This window comes from Bos indicus x Bos taurus, chromosome 13 (genome assembly GCF_003369695.1).
Source record: "Bos indicus x Bos taurus breed Angus x Brahman F1 hybrid chromosome 13, Bos_hybrid_MaternalHap_v2.0, whole genome shotgun sequence".
Taxonomy (NCBI): Eukaryota; Metazoa; Chordata; class Mammalia; order Artiodactyla; family Bovidae; genus Bos; species Bos indicus x Bos taurus.
In genome coordinates this window covers 17271611-17299113 of record NC_040088.1, presented here as the reverse complement: position 1 = coordinate 17299113, position 27503 = coordinate 17271611, and the positions used below count along the sequence as shown (strand labels likewise).

Genomic DNA, 27503 nt, shown 5'->3' with positions numbered 1-27503 from the left:
TGGCTTAGGCATGGAAATGAGAAAGAAAAATGTGAAGCCTGTTCTTGAGAAATTGGTTGTCAGTGGGACAGGCATGAAAGCAAATTGCTACACTTGTTTTAAATGGAATATGGTTTTGTCATGAGACAGTGATGCAGAGGCCAAGTGCATTTTTCTCTGTCCCCCTCCCTGTCCTCCCCAGCACTCCTAAGTGTTTGTCTCATGAATTCTTTCCACGCTGGTGGCCCGTGCATATCCTTTTTCTCTTGAGAAGCACCCTATATGTCAGAATTGCCTGTTCTCTCTCCCTCTGACCCTCGGCAGTGGCTCAATCAGAGCTAATCTGTACTGATTGACATAGTTCACTGAGAGGCATGTGTCTACCAGACATCCACCAAGAGTTAATTCTTTTCTTTCTTTTTTCAAAAGGAGCTTGTTAACCTGAAGGAACCTTTAGTGGAAATGTGTGTGGGAAGTCTTGAGATTGGGACCCTCTTGATACCCCTTGTTTGTAAGAAGGTGACCAACCCTTGATCTCAAGGACTTCAAATACAAGCTGCTGCTGTTTTAATTTGAGGAGGAAAGATTTGGGTCCCCAGTTAGAATTTCCACTTCTTTTGTGTGTTAGGAATGCATTGTGAGTTGTGTGCCGAGTTTCAACTAAACAGTAAATAATTACCTTTCTCGAGTAATTTGAGTTAATTTTGTATTTTCTCTGGAGGCTATGATCTGATAATTTAGTCATGTGTTAGCATTTTTATGTTGTCTTCTCCTTCATCCTAAGTTTTTAGAGGTCTAGAGACACCACACCCTTATTAAATTTCCATTATAGGTGAAAGTGCAAGAACGTGGGTCTTATGGTACAAATCATTTAGAGATTTTCCTGTACACAGTGCAGTTGATGAATTGGTGATATTCTGCATTAAACAACTTAAACTTTGTTTTGCTTTATTCCCAGACTTCTACCAACCAGATATTTGGCTGGGATAATTTTGCTGTTACTGCTTTTGATATAACCATTCTGGTGAACAGTCCCCCATTTTAACATGTCAACAGCTTAGTGATGGAAAATGTAATTGGTACAATTAAAGAAAATTATTTCATGTCGACTGTGAATAACACTGTCGGGAACAAGGGGAGCTCTTTTGTTAGATGGTAGATTTTAAAAAACAAAACTGATTGAAATGGAAAATGTTTCCTCTTAAGCAAACAACCTCTAGAATTTTAATAATGCCTTTTAGGTTCTACTTTTTTAAAAAATTGCTTTCAGTCCTCTTCTCTAAGCAGCCCATTAGTTCTTAATGGAGGGTTATTTTAGTTTCTTTCTAATGTACATTTTGGCTGTGCAGTTTGGTCTTGTAAACACCTACTTAGTCCCAGCATCCTGTGTGGAGGTGGGTTGGGTAGGAGGGGAGCTAAGCTGGGAGGGTGAGGGGAAACAGGAAAGGACATATTTTATTATGAAAGGACTTCGGAGACAAACAGACCTACATGTGAATTTTGGTCCTTCTCTTTTTCTTTCTGTCTTAACTTGTAAGAGTTAATTAACTTCCTTTAGCCTCAGTTTCCTTATTTGGAAAGGATTGAGAGCAGTCTTCTCAGGCTGTTTGTCATGATCTGAGTTAATACACCTGTAACAGTGCCTGGCACACATAGACTTGGAACAAATGGGTACTGCGATAGGTATAATATAGTAACTTTTATATCTCAGTAGTTGTCTAGAAGTTCCTTACATTTGTACAGCAAGCATTCGTAAATGGTTGACAAAGAAATGCATCCCTTTCAATTTGTACTAGAAGATTCAAAAAACCAACCAAATTCAAGTTTTACGCTTAAATGCAGAATATTTGCTTCCCCCACCCCTACCAAATTGGTTAGTGGCTGAATGACTTCTCATGTGAACACTTGGAAACAGAGGAGGAATGACTGAGCCCTGGTGGACAGGGATGGGTGGCTGTCCCCACTGCCTGACTGAGGAAGATCTCAAGCTGTGTTCGCCTTTTCTTGCAGGATCAGGTCATCCAGCTCATGAACGCCATCTTCAGCAAGAAGAACTTTGAGTCACTCTCTGAAGCCTTCAGTGTGGCCTCTGCTGCCGCTGCGCTCTCTGAGAATCGCTACCATGTGCCCGTTGTGGTTGTGCCCGAGGGCTCTCCTTCCTACACTCAGGAACAGGCTATCCTGCGGGTATGACTTCCATGTCCCCAGAGTGCTGCTCTGATCGCCATTTCCAGTGTTGGGCTTCCAGAAATCTACACAGCCAGTGGTAACCCCCATTATCATTGGAGATAGGACATAATCTCTTAAATGAGCAAATGGGGACTCAGTGAACTAGTCACAGGATTTTTTTTTTTTTTGAGTATTTGAAGTAGTACAGCTTTCAATGAAGTGCTGGAAAACTGCATTTATGGATTCATAAGTCCAGATGTATAGAGAAGTCTTACTTCTTAAAATGTATTTTCCTATACCCAGACTTTCTAAATCCATTATTTTAAGGTAGCTTTCTTTAACATTGTTAGGATCAGTGTCAGGTCTCTTATTCCTTGGAGCCGACAGTGTATCTTTCCACTTCTTCATAACATAGCACTCCGTCCCCTCAGCAGTAAGCAAGGACTGTTGTGTATGTTAACTGTCTGAGCAGAACAAAATGCACACAACTTAAGAGTTTCCATTCCAATGAGGCATTTGTTGCTATTGTTTGGAAACCAGTGAGCAGCTAAAATCTGCATAAGAAATTAGCATCTTGTTGATATCTAAATACACGCGTTCACATAGGACTGTCCACCTGTCCCATCAGTTCTTGTGCTTTGCAGGGCCCTTCAGATACTCTCCAGGAGAAGTGCCCCAGACTCGAGTTGCCTCTTGTGCTCCTACTTAAGTGTCACCTCCCCTCAGCAAAGACTGGGGTGAGAACTCACCTGGGTAATATAGTTCACCATGAATCAGGGGAGCTAAGAAAGCAAAGTAGAAACAGTACTGGCTTTTGAAGCTAGATAGCCTGGGGTTTCAGTCCTTAGCTGTGTGGCCTTCAGTTGCCCCATATCCTCTTGTGGCCTCAGTTTCTTCATCTGTAAAGTGAAGATTATACCAGCTGTCTCAGATGATTGGTGGTAGGATAGATACAAGTGCTTAGCCTGGTGTCTGGCAAATAGTCGACTTTTAACAAATGACTGTTACTAACATTATCCATATTTCTTCAGTTTTCTCATTGCCCATACCGTCATAAAGTATTTTTCTTGCTAATAATTTTTCTTTTTTAAGTACTATAGTAGAGCAGTAGAGTGGGAAGATCAGGGGATCAGAGAGAAGGAAATGTTAACTGTGTGATCTGAAGCCAGTCATTGTCTTTCCCTAGACTTTGGTTTCCTTACCTGAAAAATGAGATCATTGGGTAAAATCATCTTTAAGATCTCCCCCACCCCTAACATTCTGTAATCTATGTCATTCCAAACTAATTGTGTTTTCCTCTGTTTGATCCTTCAGAGATAGTAGGCCACAGGTTAGAGACTGTTCTTGAAATGAAATGATTCTCCCTCAGCAGAGCTCACTCCCTGTGGATAAAGCTTCCACCCCTAGAAGCAAAAATCTGTACCCCCTCAGCTTCTGTGGCTACAGATAATTTTGAAATGTATTTCCAGTTGCAGGTCACCAACGTTCTGTCCCAGCCTTTGACTCAGGCTACTGTTAAACTAGAACATGCGAAATCTGTTGCTTCCAGAGCTACAGTCCTTCAGAAGACATCATTCACCCTCATCGGGTAAGTCCTGAGCACATCTCTGCAGAGCGCTGACATACTTGTTTTGGAAAGTTAGCCTGCAGCCAATATAACCCAGATCATAAAAGCAAAGTTACCTACATTTAGGATTATGCTTTATTAATAACAATGTGTCAGGAACATTTCCCCCATAGGCTTAATATACTTCCGTAGTCTTATCTTCAATGGCTGCGTGTTATTGTTAGGTAATTAAAAAAAAAATTAAGGGTTAGTTTTTGTAGGAAACTTTTAAGTTTTGAATTAGTAAGTTAAAGTAAGATATGCCCTTTTTAGGAAATTCAAAAAGCACAGGAAAGTAGAATTAATGCAGAAAATTACCTACAATTATACTACCCTACACCAATCTCTTTGAACATTTCCACTTTAAAAAAAAAAATGTAATTGTGGAAGACTTACCTGAAGAAGGTGGGATTTTTAGGAGCTGGGAGGAGGGGTGGGTAGGGAATAGAAAAAGAAGACTTTAGAGACTTGAAAGAGAAGGTCATTTTAGGTGGTTTTGAAGTTTGCCCCTCATAATAATACGTGATTGAACAGGAGGTGGCCCAAGATGGGTGGGAAGTGGAAAAGTAAAAAAAAGTGGTGCATCCCTGGAATGCTGCACTTTGCAGCCTGTTTGTTGTGTCCGTTTGTGATTTTCCTGTGCAAGTTGTTGCTAACCCCACTGTCGTTCCTAACAGGGATGTTTTTGAGCTAAACTTCATGAATGTCAAATTTTCCAGTGGTTATTATGACTTCTCTGTCAAAGTTGAAGGTGACAACCGTTACATTGCAAATACTGTAGAGGTAAGTGCTTTCTTGTCATCCCCATTGCCGTGTTAATACACCCAAGGAAATGACCATACAGGCACATGGCATTAACCATTTACATGTGTTGACCTCTCTTATGACCCAGTTAAAATGAATATGTTAAGAGAGGTCGGTCTGAACTATGCTCTTTGACAGACTCAGCCAAGAACTTGATCATAGGCAGCTGGATTTGTCAGTTATTCATTTTGCATTGTAACTTAGCCTTACTCTCTTAACATAAAATTTAGGAAGTAGAGAAAATTAAAATCATCCCTAATTCCCCTGAGATATAAATATTCTTGATGTTTTCTATGGTTGGCCTTGATAGATTTACAGATGCGCTTGGTGCTAATTAAGGGGACCAAAAGCATCAAGTGACCTGTAGCAGCACAGCGAGGCTGTCTGGGTGAAATACCAAAGAAAATCGGTAATCCTTCCTAATGAACTGTGTTTCAGATGTTTAGCTGTCTTGAGTTGTGTTGAAGATCCAAGTGGTTTTAAGGGTGGAAAGCTCTGCCTCATTTATCTGATGCTTTGTGAGAAGGAGTTATTTCACGTTAGTGGTTTTCTCAGCTAATTGACGTTTGCCCCTCCAGGCACTGTGGTTTTCATTTTTATCTTTTTGGATAAAAGTTTATTGAAGATGAATTACACATTTTCCTACTTTCTTGAACTATGAGACACGGTTTAACCTTTCTGATTCTGCCTGAGGGTCATCAGCATGAAAGCATGTGACATACACAGCACAGTTCTCTGTGCTTTTGCTTGTATTATTTTATTCTTACAACAGTCCTAACAGATGCGTGGAGTCCTTTTCCTTTCACTGATGAGGGGTAAAGTAATTTGTCCAAAACCTCTAGCCTGTCTGTGCTTGGTGAATCCCTTCCACAGTGCTGGTGTAGTTACGTGCCCTGGTGAGTATTGAGCTAGCTCAGAGGCTGAGGCCTGTGTGCGGCTGTACCTGCCGGCCTCTTCATAGTATTACTTTGTCCGTGGAGCTGTCATTTCTTCATGTTTCTGCCACTGTCTTTGTTGCATCTCCTTGGCCACACTGTCCCACCTTCTGTTGGGTCAGGGGAACTTGTGGTGTTACAGTGCCTTTTCAGTAGTTACATATATCTATTTGCGACAGCTGTTTTCTTCACTATTCAGATGTCATTTTCCACTGACTTTGTTAATTAAACTTTCTCATTTTGAAATCATTTCTGTCTTAAATTGCGAAAATGGTATGCAGAATTCCTGTATACCCCTTATCCAGCTGCCCCAAATGTATACTTGATATAACTAATATAATTTCAATATGTGAAAATTAACACTAATACAATACTATTAACTGATCTGTGTAGACTTAATTCAGATTCCACTAGGTATCTTACTAATGTCCCTTTTCTGGTCCCAGATTCAACCTGGGATCACATATTCCTTCAGTTGCCATGACCCTTTACCCTCCTCCAGTTAGGGTATTTTGTCTTTTGTGACCTTGACACTTTTGAAAAGTACTGGCCAGTTAGTTTGTACAGTGTTCCTTACTTTGGGTTTGTCTGCTGTTTCCTCATAATTAAATTCAGGTCATGCAAAAATACTCTAAAAGCAATGTTCCTTCCCAGTGTGTCCTGTTAGGAAGTATATGCTGTTGGTGTGTCTCATTGCTGGTGATGTTAACCTTCATCTCCTGGTTAAGGTGGCATCTACTAGGTTTCTCTATTGTAAAGTTGCTGTTTTTTCTGCTTTGTAATTAAGTGTCTGCTGAAGTGATATTTTGAGACTGTAGATAGTGATATTTTGAGACTGTACATACCCTGACGATTTTGCCTACAAGAGTTATTAATATGGTGTATGCCAAAAGGTGATTTTTCTCTTTCATTCCGTCTACATTTATTACTTGGAATTTCACTGTAAGAAAACGCTGTCCACCTCTCCCTGTATTTAGTTACTCATGGATTCTTATTTTACTGTATATTTTATAATCCATTACTGTCATCATTTATTTTTTGCTCATTTTATCCCAGATTCAGCCTTTGGAGAGCTCCTCCGGTTGGCCTTGTGTCACTTTTCTTTAATGAAAGGACACAAAGCTAGAAAGTTTGACCTTTTTAAAAGCGGGCCATTACTTAACATAGATTCAGCATTTAGATTAAAAGTTCGGTAGAAAGGAGGATGTTTTCTGGAACTCTAATCGCTCTGCCTTTTCTCTCCCTCATGTCTGACCCTTTTAGGCAGGAGACATCTGATCCTAGTTCATTCACTAACACAGATTTGGATAGAAAGTATTGTAGTGTGTGCTGCTGCGGCTGCTGCTAAGTTGCTTCAGTCATGTCTGACTCTGTGCGACCCCATAGATGGCACCCCACCAGGCTCCCCCGTCCCTGGGATTCTCCAGGCAAGAACACTGGAGTGGGTTGCCATTTCCTTCTCCAATGCATGAAAGTGAAAAAGTGAAAGTGAAGTCGCTCAGTCGTGTCCAACTCATAGCGACCCATGGACTGTAGCCTTAACCTTTAAAAGTCAGATTCTTTCACTTTTAGTTTCCTGCCTTATTTTTGTTATTTGTAGCTGAACTCATTGAAAGGCAAACTTTTTTTTTTTTTTGCTTGAAACCTTCCTTCTGCCTGTACAATCTTGATACTGATATACCCAATTTAAGTGCCATACCCATGCATCACGGCCATTCTTAATCTCTCTCTTCCTTTCCACTTCTGACTTCAGTCAGTCACCAAGCCCTGTTGAGTCCACCTTTCAATGGCTTTTCCGTGATTCCTTTGTTCTTTGGTCCCACTTGGGTAGATCCCAAGTAAATAGGTAGGTAGTTTCCAGCAAGTTTCATTGTCTTCCGTCTCTGCCCCCTTCCACTTCATAAGCGCCATAAACACCAGTAGAATAATAAAAATCACAGTGTTCCTGTGGTTAAACATTTCTTTGGTTCCCTATTGCATATGAATAAGGTCTAGACGCCTCGGTGTGCCTTTTGAAGGCCCCCACGCAAGGCACATGGGCATCCTTCATTGTGGTTACATCCTCATCCGCTCAGCTCTAGCTGCTGTTGACTGCATACTGGTCCTCATCTATACTCCACCTGCACATGCACTTGGGCATCTGTTTCCTCCATGGGGAATGTTCTTCCCCTCCCTTGCTGAAGTACTCATCCTGTAAGGTCTAATTCAAATGTTGCTCCTTCAGTGCTCCCTTAGAATTTTATTTTTATTTTTTCAGTTTAGACTATTTCAAAAATAGAGAAGAATAGAGAATAGTGTCATTGGTATATACCTACCAGCTATTTGTCTCCCTCAAACCCAAACATTTTGCTATATTTTCTCCTTTGTTTTGTTTATTTATTTTATTTTTGGCTGTGCTGGGTATGTATTGCTGTGTGTAGGCTTTCTCTAGTCGCAGAGAGTGGGATACCGTCGAGCTGTGGTAGGCAGGCTTCTCACTGCGGTGGCTTCTCTTGTGGAGCATGGGCTCTAGGGCACCTGGGTTTCAGTAGTTGCTGCACATGGGCTCAGTAGTTGTAGCTCCTGGGCTCAGGAGCACAGGTTCAGGAACTGTGGCGCACAGCTTGGTTGCATGCGGGATCTTCCTGGAGCAGGGATCGAACCTGTGTTTCCTGCATTGGCGGGTGGATTCTTTACCACTGGACCACCAGGGAAACCCCTCTCCTTCATTTTGTTTTATTTTGGTAAGTAATAAAACCCTATAGATTGAACTTAAGCTCTCTGTATATTCTTCACTTTTTCTTTCCTCTTTGCCCACATTTGAAGTGTATATTCCAACGCCAGTTTTTACATTTTAAGCAGTATAGTGCATTGATTTGCATCTTCCCCAGATTTATATGCTTCATTATATGCATCCTTTTGCAATTTGCTTGTTTTCATTCAATATTAATTTTATGACAGCCATATTTATGCATGTCAAACTTAGAGCTATGCATAAATATAAATAATTTTCATAAAATTGTCTTCCTTTTATGAATGCATTGGATTTATTAATTCATTTTCTGTTGTTGGGCACTTAGACTTTCACTGGTACAGACAGTGCTGCTGTGAACATCTTAGTACATTTTTTCATGCATGTTTTATTTATCTGGAGTGAAGTTGTGGGATCATAGGATATGTTCATCTTGCAGCTTTCTTATGTTTTGCCAAATTGCTGTTTTCTTCATATTCTTATCAGTACCTGGTATGATGAGTTTTGATAATCTGTTAAATATGAACTGGTATGTTGTTGTTTTAATGTTTGTCTTTGGTTACTTGTAAGATTGAGCATATTTTCTTGTGTTTATTGGCCATTTAGGTTTCTTGTCTGAATTGCCATGTATCTTTTGTCTTTTTCTTTTGGTTTGTTAGTCTTTTAGTTACTGATTTTCTTTTTAGGTGCTGCATATATTCTGAAGCAGTATGTATTAGTAAATCCTTAGTTATAAGCATCAGATATAATTCCTTAGTGTTGCTTTATGGCATCTTTTGATGCCCAGAAATTAATTTCAGTGAAGCCTAATTTAAAAGTCTTTTTTTCCCCCCTAGATTGTTTGTATTTTTTGTGTCTTTAAAAAATTCTACATTGCTCCAAGATCCAAAAAGTATTTTCTAGTATTTTCTTCCAAGAGTTTTTAAGTTATTTTCCCCTTATATTTAGGGCTTCAGTCTACTTGGCTTATTTTTGTTGCTATGGTATTTTATATTGTGTCCATAATTGTTTTTACTGCATTGTATTACCATTGTTTGCTTGTAAGTTTTGCTTTTTCATTGAGCTGGGTGCTCCCTATGGGCAGAGACCAACTCTTGTTTTTTCAGTGCTTAGCTTCCATCTCAGACCACTTAAGAGAAGAAAAGGATGGAGTGGTCTGAAGATTAAAGATGTTTTCCCGCATTCCAAGACCCTTAGAACTGTGGTAATTCATCTTTTTAGGGGTGAGCCTTTTATTCTGTACAAAGCAGCTTTCTTTTTTCTTTGAAACAAGTTTTATTGAGGATATACCAGAAAATTACCCTTTAGGAGTGTATAATTCAGCATCTTTAGTATGTCTAGAGTTGTGTGGCTATCAGTACCATCTAATTCCACAGCATTTTTGTCACCCCAAAAAGCAACCCTGTGTCTATTTGTAGACACTCCTTGTTCTATAAGAATATATCCTCCTCTCTGTCCTGGCAATTACTGATCTACTTTGTATTTCTGTGGTTTGCCTGTCTGGGACATTTCATATAACTGGAATAATACAATATCTTGCTTCTTGTGTTTTTAACTTAGCAAAATATTTTTAAGGTTCATTCATGGTGTAGCATGTATCAGTACTTTATTCCTTTTAATGGCTAAATAATTGAATAGTCCCTTGTGTGGATATACTGCATTTTTTAATCCGTTCATCAGTTGATGGACATGTGGGGAAATTTCCACGTTTTGGATATTATAAATGATGCTGCTGTTAATGTTCATCTACAGGTTTTTTTGAACACCTGTTTTCAATTCTTCTAGGTTTATGCCTAGGAATGGAAGTACTGAGTCATGTGATAACTGTACGTTTAACTTCTTGAGGAACGGGCACTGTTTCTCAAAGAAGCTGTACCACTTTACATTCCCACCAATAATGTATAAGCATTCCAATTTCTCTGCATCCTCACCAACTCGTGTTATTTTCTGTCTTTTTCATTTTGACCCTCCTAGGTGGGTGTGAAGTGGTATCTTATGATTTGATTTGCATTTTTCTGATATCTAATGATGTTGAACATCTTTTTATGTGCTAATTGGTTATTTGTATATCTTTTTTGGAGAAATGTCTATTCAGATCTTTTCCCCATTAAAAATTTGTCTTTTTATTTCTTCCTTCCTACTCATTGGAAAAGACTCTGATGCTGGGAGGGATTGAGGGCAGGAGGAGAAGGGGACGACAGAGGATGAGATGGCCGGATGGCATCACTGACTCGATGGACGTGAGTCTGAGTGAACTCCAGGAGTTGGTGATGGACAGGGAGGCCTGGCGTGCTGTGATTCATGGGGTCGCAAAGAGTTGGACACGACTGAGCGACGGAACTGAACTGGATCTATATAGCTCTTATTTCCTTTTGTTACTCCACTGTCTTTTTATATTCCTGAGCTATGAGTTCTGTGTATATTCTTAATACAGGTTCTTTGTCAGACATATGATTCGCAGATATCTTCTCACCATCTGTAGGCTGTCTTTTCCCTTTCTCAATGTTGTCTTCTGATGCGCAAAAGGTTTTAATTTTAATAGCCCCAATATTTTTAATTGTTTCTTTCACTGAAAGAAGCACTGACTTAAGTGCCATATCTAATCAACTGTTGCCTTATCCAAGATCATGAAGATTTACTCCTATGTTTTCTTATAAGAATTTTATAATTTTAGCTTTTACATTTAAGTTTCTGATCCATTTTTAATTAATTTTTCTGTGTGGTGTGAGGTAGGGATCCAGCATCCTTTTACATGTAAATGAGCAGTTGTTCCAGCACCGTTTGTTGAAAAGACTGTTCTTTCTCTGTTGATTTGTCTTGGCATCCTTGTCAAAAACCAATTGACTGTAAATATAAAGTTAATTTCTAGACTTGCGGTTCTATTCCATTAATCTATACTTTTATCCTTATACCAGTACCTAACTATCTTGATTGTTGGAACAGCTTGACCTTTTGTAACATCAAATTTGGTGTTTGTGCAAGTATTTCTGTGGTTGCTGGAAAAATTAAATAAGTACAGAATAGCAGAAATGCCTTATAGCTCTGTTACTCGTGCAAAGATAATAAGCTCCCATTGAGGCCACTGCTGTCCTTTTTCTTTTCAGTGATTAAGTCTTACAAATCTCCTCTCTTCCTCTTCATTTTATTAAGCTTTATGCATGTGTGTGTGTGTGTGTGTGTGCACGCACGTGCATGCTCTGTCACATATGCAACTTTACTTTGTAATTTCAGTAGTAGTCACACTTAGAACCTCAGAGCGGGTCAGCAGGTCCTGTTTACTCTCCTGAGAGATGCTTGACATTGGTCAGAGTGCATTAAGAGTGGTTTGGTGTGGAAGGCCTGTAATAGCACTCATTGACATTAGACTTGCTGTCAGGGGAAGCATGGGTTTTAGAAGCTGTCATTAGCATTAATTGCCCCTAATGCACCATTATTTTTGACAGTAATGAGCTAAACAGGGAGGCTATTACTCTCAGCAGAAAGACTGCATTTCCTGGCATTAAAACTTTGAGGTGTATGTGGCGTGCAGCACAGGCAAAGGAAGGACTGGTTGATTCACTGTAAAGCAGGCTTAGTGGCATTTAAAGTGGCTAAACAAGTCCCTTTCCTATTATAAAAAAAATGAATCCTGCAGTGTTAGTTTGAAGGAAGGAGAAGGAGCAGCTAATCGACAGGGATCCTCCTCTGAACTCTTTACAACAGGGCTTTGAAAAAAGTTACCGTGATTTTTATTTCTCAGTTTGCTCTAAGAGAGTAGCATAAAAAAGCTTTTCTTTTAAATGTTTCCAGAGACCCATTTGCAGTTAAGATTTTAGGGGCAGAAGGACTTGTTTCAAATTGTTCCCTATTTAAGAGCAGCCCTATGGTTTCTGTGCAGCACAGGAAGCTGTAACTTGGGGGGCCTTTTAAAATTAGGGCTGAGAGCGATCCCAGAAGGACTGGAGCTCACTGCAGTCTGCCCTCATTATTCCATGTCTCTGCTGTGAATGCTTTTAAGTCTTCCGAACGAACACACAGTTGAATCTTGATTAGCAGGCCTTAGTGACCATGTTATTATTGAAAGCTTATAGTCAGGATTCTAAGTAAAAACCCGCAAGTTGATGGCTTCTTTATCACTATAATTAGGATACATTGAGGAACCTTATACATATCTTTAAACATCTGTTTGTATTTATCCATCTGTTGAAAGGGAGAGCAATTTTTTTTAATTGTATTTATTGGGTGGTACTTTTTAATACAAAACTGTTTATAAAGAAGAAAGTATTTGTCACACAGTGTCATTGCTCAGGTAAGCCCTATTTAAAAAAAAAAATAGTGGACTATGCATGTAGTTTAAAAATTCAAAGTGTAAGAAAGTATGTAATGAAATATAAAAGCCTTCTCTCATTCCTTTGATCCAGTCCCTCTCCTTTAGTAACAGTTAACTGTATTTACTTTGAAAAAGAAGAATGCCCATATCATTGAATGTATGCACATTCTTTCTTATTTACACAAAAACAATCATTCTATAAAGTTACATTCTTTGCTTTTGTTACAAAGTAGAGCCTCCCAGCTTACCCCTTGGGGTCTGTTCAGCTTCATGGCCTCCCACTACTCCCCACCTCCACGCTCCCCTGCCATAATTCAACCGGTGGCCAGAACTCAGTGACAGGTGATGTTAAATATAATTCTGCCAATCGGTGATTGTGTATTCAAAAGTAGGAGATATATCTCCTATCTGTCCATAGATACCTACCGTGTTCTCTTTAATTGCTCCAGAGTAATTCAAAGTGTACGTGAATATCCCATTATTTATTTAACTAGTCTCCTGTTTATGGACATTTAGGTGAGATGATGATTTTAAAAGCACATTTACAGATTAAATGAGTCCGTAAGAGAGTGAGAAGTGAAGAGGGAATTATCTAGTTGATGTTGATGAAGATTGCAAAGTAATTACCTATGAAAACAGATTATAGCATGGAGTGGTTGCTCAGGTCCTGCCTCTCCCTAAACTGGAGGCCTGCCTAAGCCCTCCTGCTACCCATTTCCCTCCCCATCCAAGCGCTGCTGACTTGGGTCCCTGATCCTCCTGCTGTGCTTCTGTATCACTTTGTCCCTCCCTCCACCAAGGCAGCAGCCTGCTCCGTTGTAATTTAGCTTTGCCTGTATGCTTCCCTCTAGGATAGGAAGTGCATCTCGCTGTCTCTGTCCCTGCACCTGGGTGCTCCAGATGCTCTGGGGGGTTGTGGGGAAGTGATCTCAGTGGGGTGCATTGCTAAGCAAAGCTCTTGACTACTTTGCTTGAGCCTTCCACTCCAGGTTTTCTCCAAATGGAAGTCCTGTCAGTGCCTCTCTGGATTGAGCTTTGTAATAGCAAAGTTGGCTCTGGTTGTGAGCCCTGTATGAGTTGTGAAGCTGTTTGCTCAGCAGAGCACCCAAGGGCCAAAGTAGAGGATTCTATTTTTTTTTTTTTAATTTCAGGTATACACGTGCTCCCCATCCTGAACCCTCCTCCCTCCCCCCTCCCCATACCATCCCCCTGGGCCGTCCCAGCGCACCAGCCCCAAGCATCCAGCATCGTGCACTGAACCTGGACTGGCATCTCGTTTCATACATGATATTTCACATGTTTCAATGCCATTCTCCCAAATCTTCCCACCCTCTCCCTCTCCCACAGAGTCCATAAGACTGTTCTATACATCAGTGTCTCTTTTGCTGTCTCGTACACAGGGTTATCGTTACCATCTTTCTAAATTCCATATATATGCGTTAGTATACTGTATTTATGTTTTTCCTTCTGGCTTACTTCACTCTGTATAATAGGCTCCAGTTTCATCCACCTCATTAGAACTGATTCAAATGTATTCTTTTTAATGGCTGAGTAATACTCCATTGTGTATATGTACCACAGCTTTCTTATCCATTCATCTGCTGATGGACATCTAGGTTGCTTCCATGTCCTGGCTATTATAAACAGTGCTGCAATGAACATTGGGGTACACGTGTCTCTTTCCCTTCTGGTTTCCTCAGTGTGTATGCCCAGCAGTGGGATTGCTGGATCATAAGGCAGTTCTATTTCCAGTTTTTTAAGGAATCTCCACACTGTTCTCCATAGTGGCTGTACTAGTTTGCATTCCCACCAACAGTGTAAGAGGGTTCCCTTTTCTCCACACCCTCTCCAGCATTTATTATTTGTAGACTTTTGGATCGCAGCCATTCTGACTGGTGTGAAATGGTACCTCATAGTGGTTTTGATTTGCATTTCTCTGATAATGAGTGATGTTGAGCATCTTTTCATGTGTTTGTTAGCCATCTGTATGTCTTCTTTGGAGAAATGTCTATTTAGATCTTTGGCCCATTTTTTGATTGGGTCATTTATTTTTCTGGAGTTGAGCTGTAGGAGTTGCTTGTATATTTTTGAGATTAGTTGTTTGTCGGTTGCTTCATTTGCTATTATTTTCTCCCATTCTGAAGGCTGTCTTTTCACCTTGCTAATAGTTTCCTTTGATGTGCAGAAGCTTTTAAGTTTAATTAGGTCCCATTTGTTTATTTTTGCTTTTATTTCCAATATTCTGGGAGGTGGGTCATAGAGGATCCTGCTGTGATGTATGTCAGAGAGTGTTTTGCCTATGTTCTCCTCTAGGAGTTTTATAGTTTCTGGTCTTACGTTGAGATCTTTAATCCATTTTGAGTTTATTTTTGTATATGGTGTTAGAAAGTGTTCTAGTTTCATTCTTTTACAAGTGGTTGACCAGATTTCCCAGCACCACTTGTTAAAGAGATTGTCTTTAATCCACTGTATATTCTTGCCTCCTTTGTCAAAGATAAGGTGTCCATATGTGTGTGGATTTATCTCTGGGCTTTCTATTTTGTTCCATTGATCTATATTTCTGTCTTTGTGCCAGTACCATACTGTCTTGATAACTGTGGCTTTGTAGTAGAGCCTGAAGTCAGGTAAGTTGATTCCTCCAGTTCCATTTTTCTTTCTCAAGATCGCTTTGGCTATTCGAGGTTTTTTGTATTTCCATACAAATTGTAAAATTATTTGTTCTAGCTCTGTGAAGAATACTGTTGGTAACTTGATAGGGATTGCATTGAATCTATAAATTGCTTTGGGTAGTATACTCATTTTCACTATATTGATTCTTCCAATCCATGAACATGGTATATTTCTCCATCTATTAGTGTCCTCTTTGATTTCTTTCACCAGTGTTTTATAGTTTTCTATATATAGGTCTTTAGTTTCTTTAGGTAGATATATTCCTAAGTATTTTATTCTTTTCGTTGCAATGGTGAATGGAATTGTTTCCTTAATTTCTCTTTCTGTTTTCTCATTATTAGTGTATAGGAATGCAAGGGATTTCTGTGTGTTGATTTTATATCCTGCAACTTTACTATAATCATTGATCAGTTCTAGTAATTTTCTGGTGGAGTCTTTAGGGTTTTCTATGTAGAGGATCATGTCATCTGCAAATAGTGAGAGTTTTACTTCTTCTTTTCCAATTTGGATTCCTTTTATTTCTTTTTCTGCTCTGATTGCTGTAGCTCTCTCCTTGATGGTTTATTCAACTTGAAGACCAGCGGTTCCCCTCCCCCTACCATAATTCACCCTGTTGCCTAGATTCAGTGACAGACTATGATGCTAAACATAGTTCTGCCAATAGGTGGCTTTGTATTCAAAAGTAGGAGATAATAATATCCTTATGGCCTTTGGTAATAAATCTTTTATTAGGGCTTTCTTTTTTTTCTTTTTGAGCAAAACAGAACACCCCCTATTCAACCTGATAATTGAGGTTATTGTCACAAAATAGTTATTATAGAGGCAGGAGAGAGGCTGTTAAAAAGAATTACTTGATAGCTATCTTTATCCCTTTTTAATTTTTCTTCTTTGCCCTTGATTTGAGGCTGTCACACCTTCATAATGTGTTTGAGAAAAATGCTGAAGCTTTGCTTCAGTTATTTGCCCAGACTTCTCTCTCTGTTCCTTCATCCTGACTTAGGCTGTAAACCAGTGGATTTGGCAAGGATTACCTTAAGCATTACATTCAAGTTTTTCAAATATTTGAAAGTCTCATAGATATGTTTACAGATTAGAAGTGCTTTGGTATTGCATAATTTGCACATTCTAACTTTGATTTTAAATAAAAATTTTAAATAAAAAAGTTCCCCTGAGTAGACTTTTAGCGTGTTTTCTCTTTTGGAAATTTACATTTATTTGAATCTAATTTTTAAAAAAATTTCTTGTTTAATAGCATTGGCTAGCTCCTCTTTGTGAAAATGTTTATAAGGAATGTATAGAATTTAAACACTGAAAGAGTCAAGAGGGATTGGTTATGCTTGTAACAAATTCCAAATCTCAGTGGCTTAGAATTGAGTACTTGTTAATTTAAACTATTTGAAGGTTACTACTTAAGGACTTTTTACCCCCTTATTTTTTTTAAAGTACCTGTGAAAAGATCCACTTTGTTTCTTTTCATTTCTTTTTTAATATATACCATTCATCCAAAGCCAAAGAATGGAAGATGGGATAAGAATCAAGGAGTTACTTTTAGGCCTCTGGATTGAAGAGATGGAAATACTACCTGGTTGGGTCAGTTTTACTAAAATTATTGGAGATTCCTGTCCTAGGATTTTTTCCTGCCTTGACTCACCAGTAAGAGAAAACGCTGGATATGTATGTTGATTACTCGTATATTCACCAGTTGACCTGGCGATTTTCTTCCGTGTTTCACCTTAGCTCAGAGTCAAGATTTCCACTGAAGTTGGCATCACAAATGTCGATCTCTCCACTGTGGATAAGGATCAGAGCATCGCCCCCAAAACAACACGGTAGGTGGGATGCCTCCCGGGTCCAGGGAGAACCCAGGCTTGAGCTGGGAGGACAATGCCAAGGCCCTGAGGCCCTCCAGCCATCTTTTCCATGTCAGCAGTGACCCAGCTTGTACTCCAAATTAAAGTGGCTGTTATTCTTCTGGGACCGCACCAAGGGTGCCGCTTGGCATCCAGACAAACTTGGGGTTTGTCTATATTGGCAATCAGTCCCTGAACAAACTATTGTATTGTATGTATATTGTATACATTATACAAACTATTAACAGTCCACAAGTTGGGAAGGAGCTCGCCTCAGAATGTAAGTCTGCATCAGATTTATTCCCAAGCACACTATTTAGTTCAGATGATAATTAAAAAAAAAACTTTATTGATGGAGGAAGCAGTGTATTAATTTATTTTCTGGTGTTATCTGTTTTTCCTCACAATCTTGAACTTGGTTTTAGGGTCCTCATGGCCACACTCTGTGGCCCACAGTGGGTCTGAAATCAGTTGTATGTCTCATAGGTCCTTAGAGATGAGATGGCAGGTACCCAGCGCTAGGGCTGGGATTGCTTTCCTCCAGTCCATGGAGATCACTGATCAGTCATAACATTGGTGATTGTGGAACTTAGCATCTTTTTTAGCACACACTTCTAGGTCACCATTAGTAACTGATCAGAGTTCGTCTGGAACATTGTATGAAGCCCACTTCTTAGTTCTCTTCCAGATCCTTGGTAGAATGCCCATCTAGACCTCTGGGTAGAATTCAGACCCCAAATTTACTCAACTGGGGTGGCTGTAGATATCACAAAAAGGAGGGGGACCCTCAAGGTCATTTTGAAAATGGGATGTTAGCCAGAGACTAGAATCCAGGCATTTACTCCTTTTAAGTCATGTGAAAGGGCTAGGCTTTCTGTCTCTGGCTTGTATATTTTTATAGTGACATTAGAAATGAGAGCACTATTGAGAACCCACTGGAATGATGTCTGTAAGAGTGCTTTCCAGAGTTTAATGCTCTATATAGATAAAGAGTTGGTATTACTCATAAGTAAATAAGCAGGAAATATAGCCAGTTGTGAGCTCTATAACCATTGGGATTGTTTTTTTATCCTCCGGCCATCTTAACCTAAAATCTCAGGGGATAGCTGAGAAAAGTTTTCTCATCACTCCTGCCTTTGGAGAAAATGACTTTTTAAAGCTCAATTTCAGGCAGAAAAATAGTTGAAACAGTGTGAAAGGAAAAAAAAAATGCAGCATTAAAAAAAGAAAAAGCTGTCAATAGCCCTCATTCTTTTGCATCTCCCACCTCCTGGTTTCCCAACCATGCTCACGTAGGCTGCTAATGTCCATCCTGTTAATTTTTTTTTTTTTTAATCTTTGTGGTTCTGCTAGCCCAGCTTTCCAGTTCGCCCGGGAGCCTCCAGCAGGGCATGTGAGTCTCTCTGGTGTCTGGCTTGGTTGAATCCTTAGATCCTTGAAGTGAAAGCCTGGAGACTCACACATAGCATTTTCCCCAGACCCTGATGGAAGTTGATTCTGTGCTTTTCTCCATCTTAGCTTTATCAGTCCCATTTGCCCTCGGGCCATAGACAGTTCTCCATTCTTTTGACCACAGAAGTGTTAGAACTGAGAGACAGAGTTGGGAGAGAGAAAATTAGGCAGCGAAGCAAAGTTGGTCTCCTTCCCTCTGTTCTCAGAGATCCTCTCTGAAGACTTACCATATAAATGTCTCTTTCAGGGTGACCTACCCAGCCAAAGCCAAGGGCACATTCATTGCGGACAGCCACCAGAACTTTGCCTTATTCTTCCAGCTGGTAGATGTGAACACTGGCGCTGAACTCACCCCTCACCAGGTCAGGAAAAAGCCCAGACAGTTCTCTTAGCATGAAACCTTGCTGTACACGATAGTTGTGTGGATGTGGTATTTAACACAGAGTCAAGAAAATTCTGAATTCCTGCTTTCAGGTCTTCACTCTGAACCCTCACGGTCTATCAGGTTCTCCCCTGTGACACTCTAAGGACTGCTGATTTTCATAGTGAGAATCCTCTGAAGTCTCAGCTGCTGGCAGAGTGATACTCAGGAGAGGAGGTTCCATCACTGGAATAACAGTTTCCTTCTCATCTCACAGCTTTTCTGATCTTGCCAGTGTGGTGTTCAGTGCAAAATAGTATACTCGCGCTCTTATAATCATTTAGAGATCCAAACAGAGACCAAAACTTGACTTGGTGGGTTTTTTTGTTTTTTATATTTTTAGCAATTGTACTTTTTAAATAAGTTTTTTCAAAAACCCAGGAAGATAGTTACAGTATGCTTGTATTTTTAAGCTGGGGTGAGTTGGACTTCTATATCATTTCATGTACTCCTTTTAAATATACTTCTCATAAATTACCAAATGAGATCATTGCTGGTTCAAACATTTTATATGAAGATATTGTAAAATAATTTTGGTAAATTTCCCATTACAAGAACGTGTAATTGGGACTTAAATTCTAACTAATTAGTCAGTACATTTATTTATTAATTCAAGTCAGTAAATGATTATGCAGATCCATTAATTTCAAGATCCTGGCCTAGATTCTTCTAAGGATATAAAGATGAGTTGCAGGAGACACAGTGCCTTGCCTGTAGAAGTAAATCATGATTCAAAAGAAAGGTTCATGAATTAAGTTCTTTATATCATAATATAATGTGTGGTCCCAGGATTTGTTTTTCAGATACCAATCATTTTTTATTAATTTTTTTTGGGGGGTAAAACTTACTGAGTATAACTTGGAGGTAGAAGGAATAGAGTACAGAGGCTTACTTGAGTAATCCTCCCCACTCAAATTGTTCTTATTCCACCAGCCAAAGTTTTTAAAACCAGCTGCCATGTCCTTTCTCACATGCTGCTGATCATTTTTTTTTTTTACATGTCCTGAGTTATTCCACTTGAGATAAAATTTATTTCATTAATTTTGATGTTTTCAACCCCTGTCCCCTATATGACACATATAATGATGAGAAAGGGCTTTAATAAATAACTCTTTCATTGCTGTGGATTAAAACACAGGAATAATTTATCACGGGGACAGGGGTTTGAACTCTTGGTTTCTAGGCTAAAATTAAATAAAAGAAGCAACCATCAGCCCTGAGTATCTTAGTCATTTGCACCTATAAACATACCATGCTCTTTTATCCTAGAATGTCTTTTTTTAAATTGAGGTATAATTACAGACAATAAAATAACAGATTTTAAGTATTCTTACTTAAGTATAGTTAATACAGTTTGTGCAACCACCACCAGAAATAAGATATAATGGATTTCTATCAGCCCCAAAAATTCTCTCATCTGCTTTCTGTCCAATTTCTCCCACCCCAAAGGCAACCACTCTCTGGTTTCTATCATCCTACATTTGTTTTGCCTATGTTTGTCCTTCATGTAAATGAAATCATTTAGTATACTGTCTTTTGTGTCTGGCTTCTTTTGCTCATGGAGAAGGAAATGGCAACCCACTCCAGTATTCATGCCTGAAAAATCCCATGGACCGAGGAGCCTGGTGGGCTACAATCCATGGGGTCGCAAAGAGTCGGACATGACTGAGCGACTTCTCTGTGTGTGTGTGTGTGTGTGTGTGTGTGTGTGTGTGTGTGTGTAAGTAACCCTGAGCCTTCTTTTAGAGAGATTAGCTAGTGTACGAAAGATATTTAAGGCAGATTAGCATTTAATTGAAGCTTTTTTCTTTCTTCTTTCTGACTATAATAAAAACATATATTGAAATAATTTTGAAAAAAGGAAAACTTTGGCAGTGTAACCAAAGTATGTTTTGCTCTGGCCAAAACAGATTTTCTATTTTGTAAGAATCTGAAAACTAGCAGTTTTTTCCTTTTTTGGAGCCCCTCTCCCCCCGGAAGTTCAGAGTCTTAACCAGTAGACCAACAGGGAAGTCCAAAAACAGCACTTTTTAACTTGTGCCTACTAAGTATGGTGAAAGCAATAGGCTTCATTTCTGTCTTCCATATGTAAAATAATGATTATTATTGAAAAGATTCTCAAACCATATCTTTTTCCCAGAGAATCTGATATAGCTTTTGTTCTCTTAGACTCCCTCCTTTCCTACCTCTGTCTTCCCACTTGGTTGAGAATAACTGTTCTGTGCACGGCTTCATCCATGGTTGTATTGTAAAGGGAAATCCCAGAAATACTTTGAGTGTGGAAAAACAGGAAAGAACCTGGGCCCTAGTGGCCGTGGCTTAGGTGCTTTCTAGTAGTAGTCCTTGAGTTGGAGCTAGCAGACTTAATCCACACAGAGAGGCAGCATCAAAACAGACCGTGGAGCTGAGTGGATTTACTTGGAAACCTTTTGGCTTTCTGTTTCTCGTTGCTGCAGCTGCTGCACTCGTGCCCAGGCCCAGAGTGGTTGCCCCGGCACCACCATCCCTGCCCTTCTCAACTTCTCTCCCCTCCACCCCCAGTCTCCAGAGAGCTGGGTCAGCCCCACTTAGCCATGACTATTGCTTCAACTCCGTAGCATCTCCCAGGCCCTTCTCAAAATGACACTTGCCAATGAAAGCCCAAGAGAAGAAGGAATATGAAGAGAAGTCATTATACAAAACAAAATTGGTGGGATTAGGATTAGTGCAGGAAGAGCTAGTGAGGAAGTAAAACTTTAACTGAAGACTTGTCTTATCCAAGATCCTAGAAAGCCTGGCTTACAGACCTCCTAGGTAGAGATGGCATTTTGCGGGTGAGCCTGGCTGCTTGCCTGTGCTTGGCTGTGACAGGAGGAAGATCATGCATCCAGGCTCCTAAATCCCATTCTTGGCCACAATTGCAGGAACCAGGAGGCTTCACAACTCTGGGTCTCTTTCCCTAAATACTTTGATGGTTGTTGTCTGTTGCCCAGGTGTAGAGTAATGAATGAGATTTAGATTTTTTTCCTGTGGATTCAGCACTACCTGTGTGACCACGGCAACTCATTTAATCCTCCATGCCTTATGATCTGTAAAATGGAACCAATCTACCGGCTTTGTTGAATTCTTTATTTGGAAACTTCTGAAAGCAAAGCTGAGTGTATTAAGTTTTGCTGCATCTTATGTGCAGAAACCTTATTTTCTTATACCATTGGGGGATTATGTGATTAGACTTGTATCATCATATTGATAAATGTTTGTTGACTAGATAGTGTATAGCAGGTCCTACGCTAAATGCATTGCGTACTTTACTGTGAGTCTTCATACGGATACAACACATGTAGAAGTTAAATCTGTCTTAAAGATGAAGAAATCAAGGCTCAAGGAGGTTAAATAACAGCTCTTAAGTAGTGAAATCATATCTGATTGTCTTCAAGCCTGGGTTCTCTCTGACACTGGGCTGCCCTGCATGATGAGAACTCTGCCTTGCTATCCATCCCCATGCCTCCTCTCCTAAATCTTTAGCTGGAGGCACTAGGAAATTGAAAATGGGCTTCTTACAGTTTCACCTCATTTCCCTTCTTTTCACCCTCTAGTGAAGAAGTTAATTGGGCAGCAAAAGGCTGGCAGGAAGAGGAAATTACAGCCTCAGCAAAGGGCTTAAATCATTCACAAACTGGGCATTCGGCCTACAAGTCGTTGAGATTTGGCCGGACCCCTAAGTTAAATTTCTTGTACTTGCAAAAAGTACTGTCTGATCTCGGAGCTATAAGCAGGGTGGGGCTGGCTGACCTCAGAACTCCCACTGGGACAGAAGAGCTGACAGCCTACTGCCTCAGGGATCTGGGCCCAGAGGGAGTTTTGAAATCATCAGATGAAAAGTTGTGTTATTATTCCATCCAGACATTTGTCCGACTCCACAACCAGAAGACTGGCCAGGAAGTGGTGTTTGTTGCAGAGCCGGACAGCAAGAATGTGTACAAGTTTGAACTGGACACCTCCGAGAGAAAGCTCGAATTTGACTCTGCATCTGGCACCTACACACTCTACTTGATCATCGGAGATGCAACTTTGAAGAACCCAATCCTGTGGAATGTGGTATGTGCCTCCTTTAACTTCACCCAGACAGGAGTGGCTATGCCACAGTCAGACAAAGATGGCCCCTCTCCAGGGCGTGGGCTTTGTACCCAGGCCTCTCCCATGCCACCCAGAGGGCCATAAATAAGTACACATCATGCTCGTCCCATTGGTAGTCTTAGGGGCGTGCACATGGCCTGGCTGGCATGTCATAGGGGCTTCATAAATAGTGACTGAGTGAATGAATGAAGTATATCGATTTGCCCTAATGGGTTCTAGCAGATTTCTTTAAAAGTTGTACTTGAAGAAGGTTTTCATATTACAGGCAAAACACTGCAGGGAATACACAGATATAAGAGATAAAGTCTCTAGCTTTTGAGGTACAGTGTGCCCTTGCAGGGTAGGCTGGAGAGGAGCCTGAGGTTTGAAATCCAGTTCCAATTCATTATGGTGTGGACTAATGAATTGCAGGATATTCTAATAACCATCTAGGATAACCAGGATAAACTAATACCCTTCAGCTGCATGGTGTGTTCATAGTTTGCATAGTGCATTTCACGTACATAACTCACTTTGGGCTGGTGGGATAAGAGGAGGCTTCTTAAAAGACATGACATTTGAGCCAGGGTTGAAGAGTTGCAGGGCTTTTTCAGGATTGTATCCGAGGGGCTGTTGGATGATCACTGGGGGACAGCCTCCAGGAAAGTTTGAGGTGCTTTCAGTGAGATACGAGTGGGTCCGCTTTGCTGGAGCACCTGAATCTGGTCAAGGGCAGGAGGTGGTGAGGTGGGGAAGGTAGCAGAGGCCAGATGCCAGGCCTTGAATGATGGGTGGCTCCCTGTGCAAGACAAAGGGGCAGCTGCATTTTCTTATTGTAGTCAAAGCTCCTTTTCTTCTCGGATTTTGGGCTGTTTTTGTATGAGAGCACTTTTTCATTTCTTTTTCTTTTTTTTCTTTGTCTGAGACTAAATTATACTTCCCCAGGAGCAGTTTCTGATTGCTACTGTAACAGCCTGAGTACCAACTGGGATTTTTGTATTAAACAGCCCTGTGGGGCTCACCAGACCAGTAGAAAATTGGAACTCTTGCTCTAAAAAGCATTTTCAACAAATACTTATTTTGTTCTTGAAATTTTTACTGCCTCAATTTGTTGGCTAATGACTCAGAAGTGATTGGACTGCTTGGAGCTCCTTTCAGTCACAGTCCTGGATGGGAGTTGGGAGATACTGTCCTGCTGATGAGTTTCACCCCTTTCTCTGCCCCTGGGCCTTTCATCACTGCTTTTATTGTTTTAGGCTGATGTGGTCATCAGGTTCCCTGAAGATGATGTTCCGTCAACTGTCCTGTCCAAGAACATTTTCACCCCCAAACAGGAAATTCAGGTACATCCCAAAGGGCTTCTTCGCTAAACACAGAGGAGAAATGGACACATGAGAGAGGGCAGCAGAGCCCCAGGCACTGGCTGTGGTTTAGATGATACGTTGTAGCTTGGTCTTTGCCACCCTGTGGATCAGGCAGGGCAAATGTCAGCCCCATCCTGGAGCTTAAAAAAACAGGCTCAGATTGCCTGCCGGCCAGTTCCCAGAAAGCAGATAACTAGAGACAAAATCAGAACCTATGTCTGTTTTTCCTAAACATGCAGGAGGTTCATTCCTCAGATCACTGCTTGATGCCACAGCACAGATGGGTCTGGCTTTGCTCCTCTGTGTTCCTGCATAGACCAGGGCCGATGGAGCCCACAGGTGGCCAACTCAGCTGGAGCATAGGGCTTTCACCCCCTAGGCCAGCCCTTCCTCTCTCCCGGGATTCACCTTCCTTGCACACAAATATTAGAAATCCCTGCCCAGCCCAGTCCATGGGACTGTTGTGAGGCTCAAAATAGTTCCCAGATAAGGAAAGAATAGCTTTGAAAAGTTTCTAAAGCAGTGTACAAAATGAACACAATAATTGTTAAACAGTTGGAGCCCTGGTTAAGGAAACTGAGTGGATCCACTCAGTGTACTGTTTTGGAGTCCTCAGAAATGATTATACTGCAGTAACAGGGAAACTCACAATCTGAAATAATGGTGAAGTGTTCCAAGCAGACTACTGACTCTTACTCCACTTAGAAAAAAGCCAAGGGCCCAAAAGGTAGAGTAGTAGTAGTATTTTTAAAATTCTTCCTGATGTTGCTATAGCATCATTTAAGAATGTGGAATGCAGTTAAACACTGGAACGTATAACCATGATGACAAAGGGTGCTAACTGATTTTGTAGGGTGGGGTAGGCAGCAGCAGCTGCCACGGGCCATATTAGAAGTCCCTTCGTGACAGTGACAGCAAAGAGGAGCTGAGGTTAAAAATTTGGGAATAGGAGTCTCACATGGAGCTGCCTTGTCATGGAGCTGGGTTGACTGGACATTGGCAAGCAAGAAAATTTCAAAATTTAAAATCGTTAATACAGCAGTTAGCTAACTTAAGTCAGCAAAATATGATGACACCACCCTGGGAACTCAGAAACATTGTGAAATCCAGCGTCCTGCCTGGGATGTGTCACCCTAGTCATCCAGATGCTTGGGTACCATTTTTGTTACCAGGTGGATGCTGCTTGATAGGTTACATCCTCTAGCCTCTAAATGGCAGTGAGTTTTGGAGGGGAAAAGAGACTTTGCCATTTGTGAGCTGGGACTGGTATGATGTCCCTGGAAGGAGACCAGTGGGAGCAGAAGCCAGTGTTGGGAAGAGGGAAAAGGCTAACGGGGTGCTCATGGCCAGGAAGGCTCAGCCTCTGGAAGGCATTTCCTCCTCTTGACTGTCATTGGGGTTTTGGCTCCTGGTATACATGGCAGCCCCGCTGGGAAGAACACATGGTAGAATATTCCTGGTGTGTCTTCTTTTGGCAGCACCTGTTCCGCGAGCCTGAGAAGAGGCCCCCCACAGTGGTGTCCAATACATTCACCGCGCTGATCCTCTCGCCCCTGCTCCTGCTCTTTGCTCTGGTGAGTTGCTGTAATTAGCATGGGCAGCGTGTGTCTGGTGCCAGACTCCACAGATGTAGCCGTTCCAAAGGAGACTGTGCTCTGGCCTCAGCACAGCTCCAAAGGGGTCCAGCAGCTGTGACCTGAACCGATGGTCCAAAAAGTTTAGAATAAATAAAACTACCTACCATAGCGGACCTGCCAAAAAAACTGATCCCTTAACAAGGGGCATGATAAAGTACCTGGTAGCCATTATAAATGGTCAAAATATGGACACGGATGCTCCGTACAAATGTTCAGATGAAGCCAAGTGTGAAAAAAGCAAGACCTGATGCTGATAGCTGTAGAAAAAATGAGTACAGAGGCTGTGCATTTCAACACTGTTTGGAGCACAAAACTATAAACAACCTAAAGTCCTCATAAAAGCAAGTGTTAAATAAATTATGGTACATCCACACAATGGAATAATATGCAGCTCACTAAAACAATGGATAAATTTATGTACTTGTCAACGGATATGCCAAGGTTGTTAAGAATGTCCTATTGAGTGAAGAAGGCAAGTGGTAGGATAGGGTGTTTGGTATCATCTTCTATGTTTAAAAACCTTAAAAAGGCATTAACTATTGGTGTTGGTCACCTCTAAGGAGAAGGCCTTTTAGGGAGTATAGAGAAAGGACATTTTTACCATTTTAACATGCTATTTGAATATTTTTTTTTAATTATCTCTTTTTCCCCTTGTCTCTTTAGAATCTATAAACGTAGATGCAGATCCTCCAAGTTCAGAGAATTTTGAGAACCATATAGAAAACTCATTAGATTTTACTTTTGGAAAATTGTCGATGTTCCTAATCCTCTGATTTTAATAAAAGAATTATTGCTTGGTCAAAATCTGAAAGGCATGCCACAAGCTTTCAGAAACCAACCCTAGGCACCTGTTATTTTGAGTAATCAGAATTTCAAAAGGCAAAGAACCCACAGTGAGCACACCTCCTCCCAGCTGCCAGTGGGTTTATCTTACCAAAACTTAGAGACATTAGCAGGGGTGTCATCACTTTATCATCAATACAGTTTTGGACCTTTCCGTTCCATGGCTTCACCTGTTTTAAAATAGAAAAGTTTGCCGTCGTTAAAAATGATTTTCAAGCACTTTTGCGAACAGGTGTTGGAATGCCTTTTTTCCTTAGGACTCACAATAGGGTGGTTGTCACTTGGACAAATTCCCTGTCCTTCAAGTATGTATGAATTTTGAAGCCCTTAGGGCTGTTTTTTGGATTAGCATGGCACAGTGTGGGTTGCCTCCCTTTCACATTCTAATGTCTTCTTAATTTATTTCTCCCCATCTTTCAGTGGATCCGGATTGGTGCCAATGTCTCCAACTTCACTTTTGCTCCCAGCACAATTGTCTTTCACCTGGGACATGCTGGTAAGCGCCCCAGGCTGCTAATTCCGTTTAACCTCCTTTGACATTTCGCCTGCCCACGCCAAAACCCTGTTAAGTAGACCCACAACCTATTAACTATAATGACTTAATAGCATAACATTTCCCTCTTCCTCCTGGCCTTTTA

The 27503-nt window shown here is 40.6% G+C and overlaps 1 protein-coding gene across 6 annotated transcripts in view; it reads left to right on the top strand.

The window, feature by feature from the left end:
• RPN2 (ribophorin II) overlaps positions 1–27503 on the top strand; it is a 71041-nt gene that overhangs the window by 37017 nt on the left and 6521 nt on the right. For 5 of the 6 annotated variants that reach the window (XM_027558593.1, XM_027558594.1, XM_027558592.1 and 2 more), the window contains exons 7-15: positions 1990–2166; positions 3618–3736; positions 4432–4537; positions 16941–17032; positions 18753–18867; positions 22809–23003; positions 24278–24364; positions 25864–25959; positions 27286–27361. In XM_027558593.1, coding sequence (XP_027414394.1) covers positions 1990–2166; positions 3618–3736; positions 4432–4537; positions 16941–17032; positions 18753–18867; positions 22809–23003; positions 24278–24364; positions 25864–25959; positions 27286–27361 — 1063 coding nt within the window. The remainder of the gene's footprint in view (positions 1–1989; positions 2167–3617; positions 3737–4431; positions 4538–16940; positions 17033–18752; positions 18868–22808; positions 23004–24277; positions 24365–25863; positions 25960–27285; positions 27362–27503) is intronic. The other variant, XM_027558596.1, reaches the window with a different exon arrangement.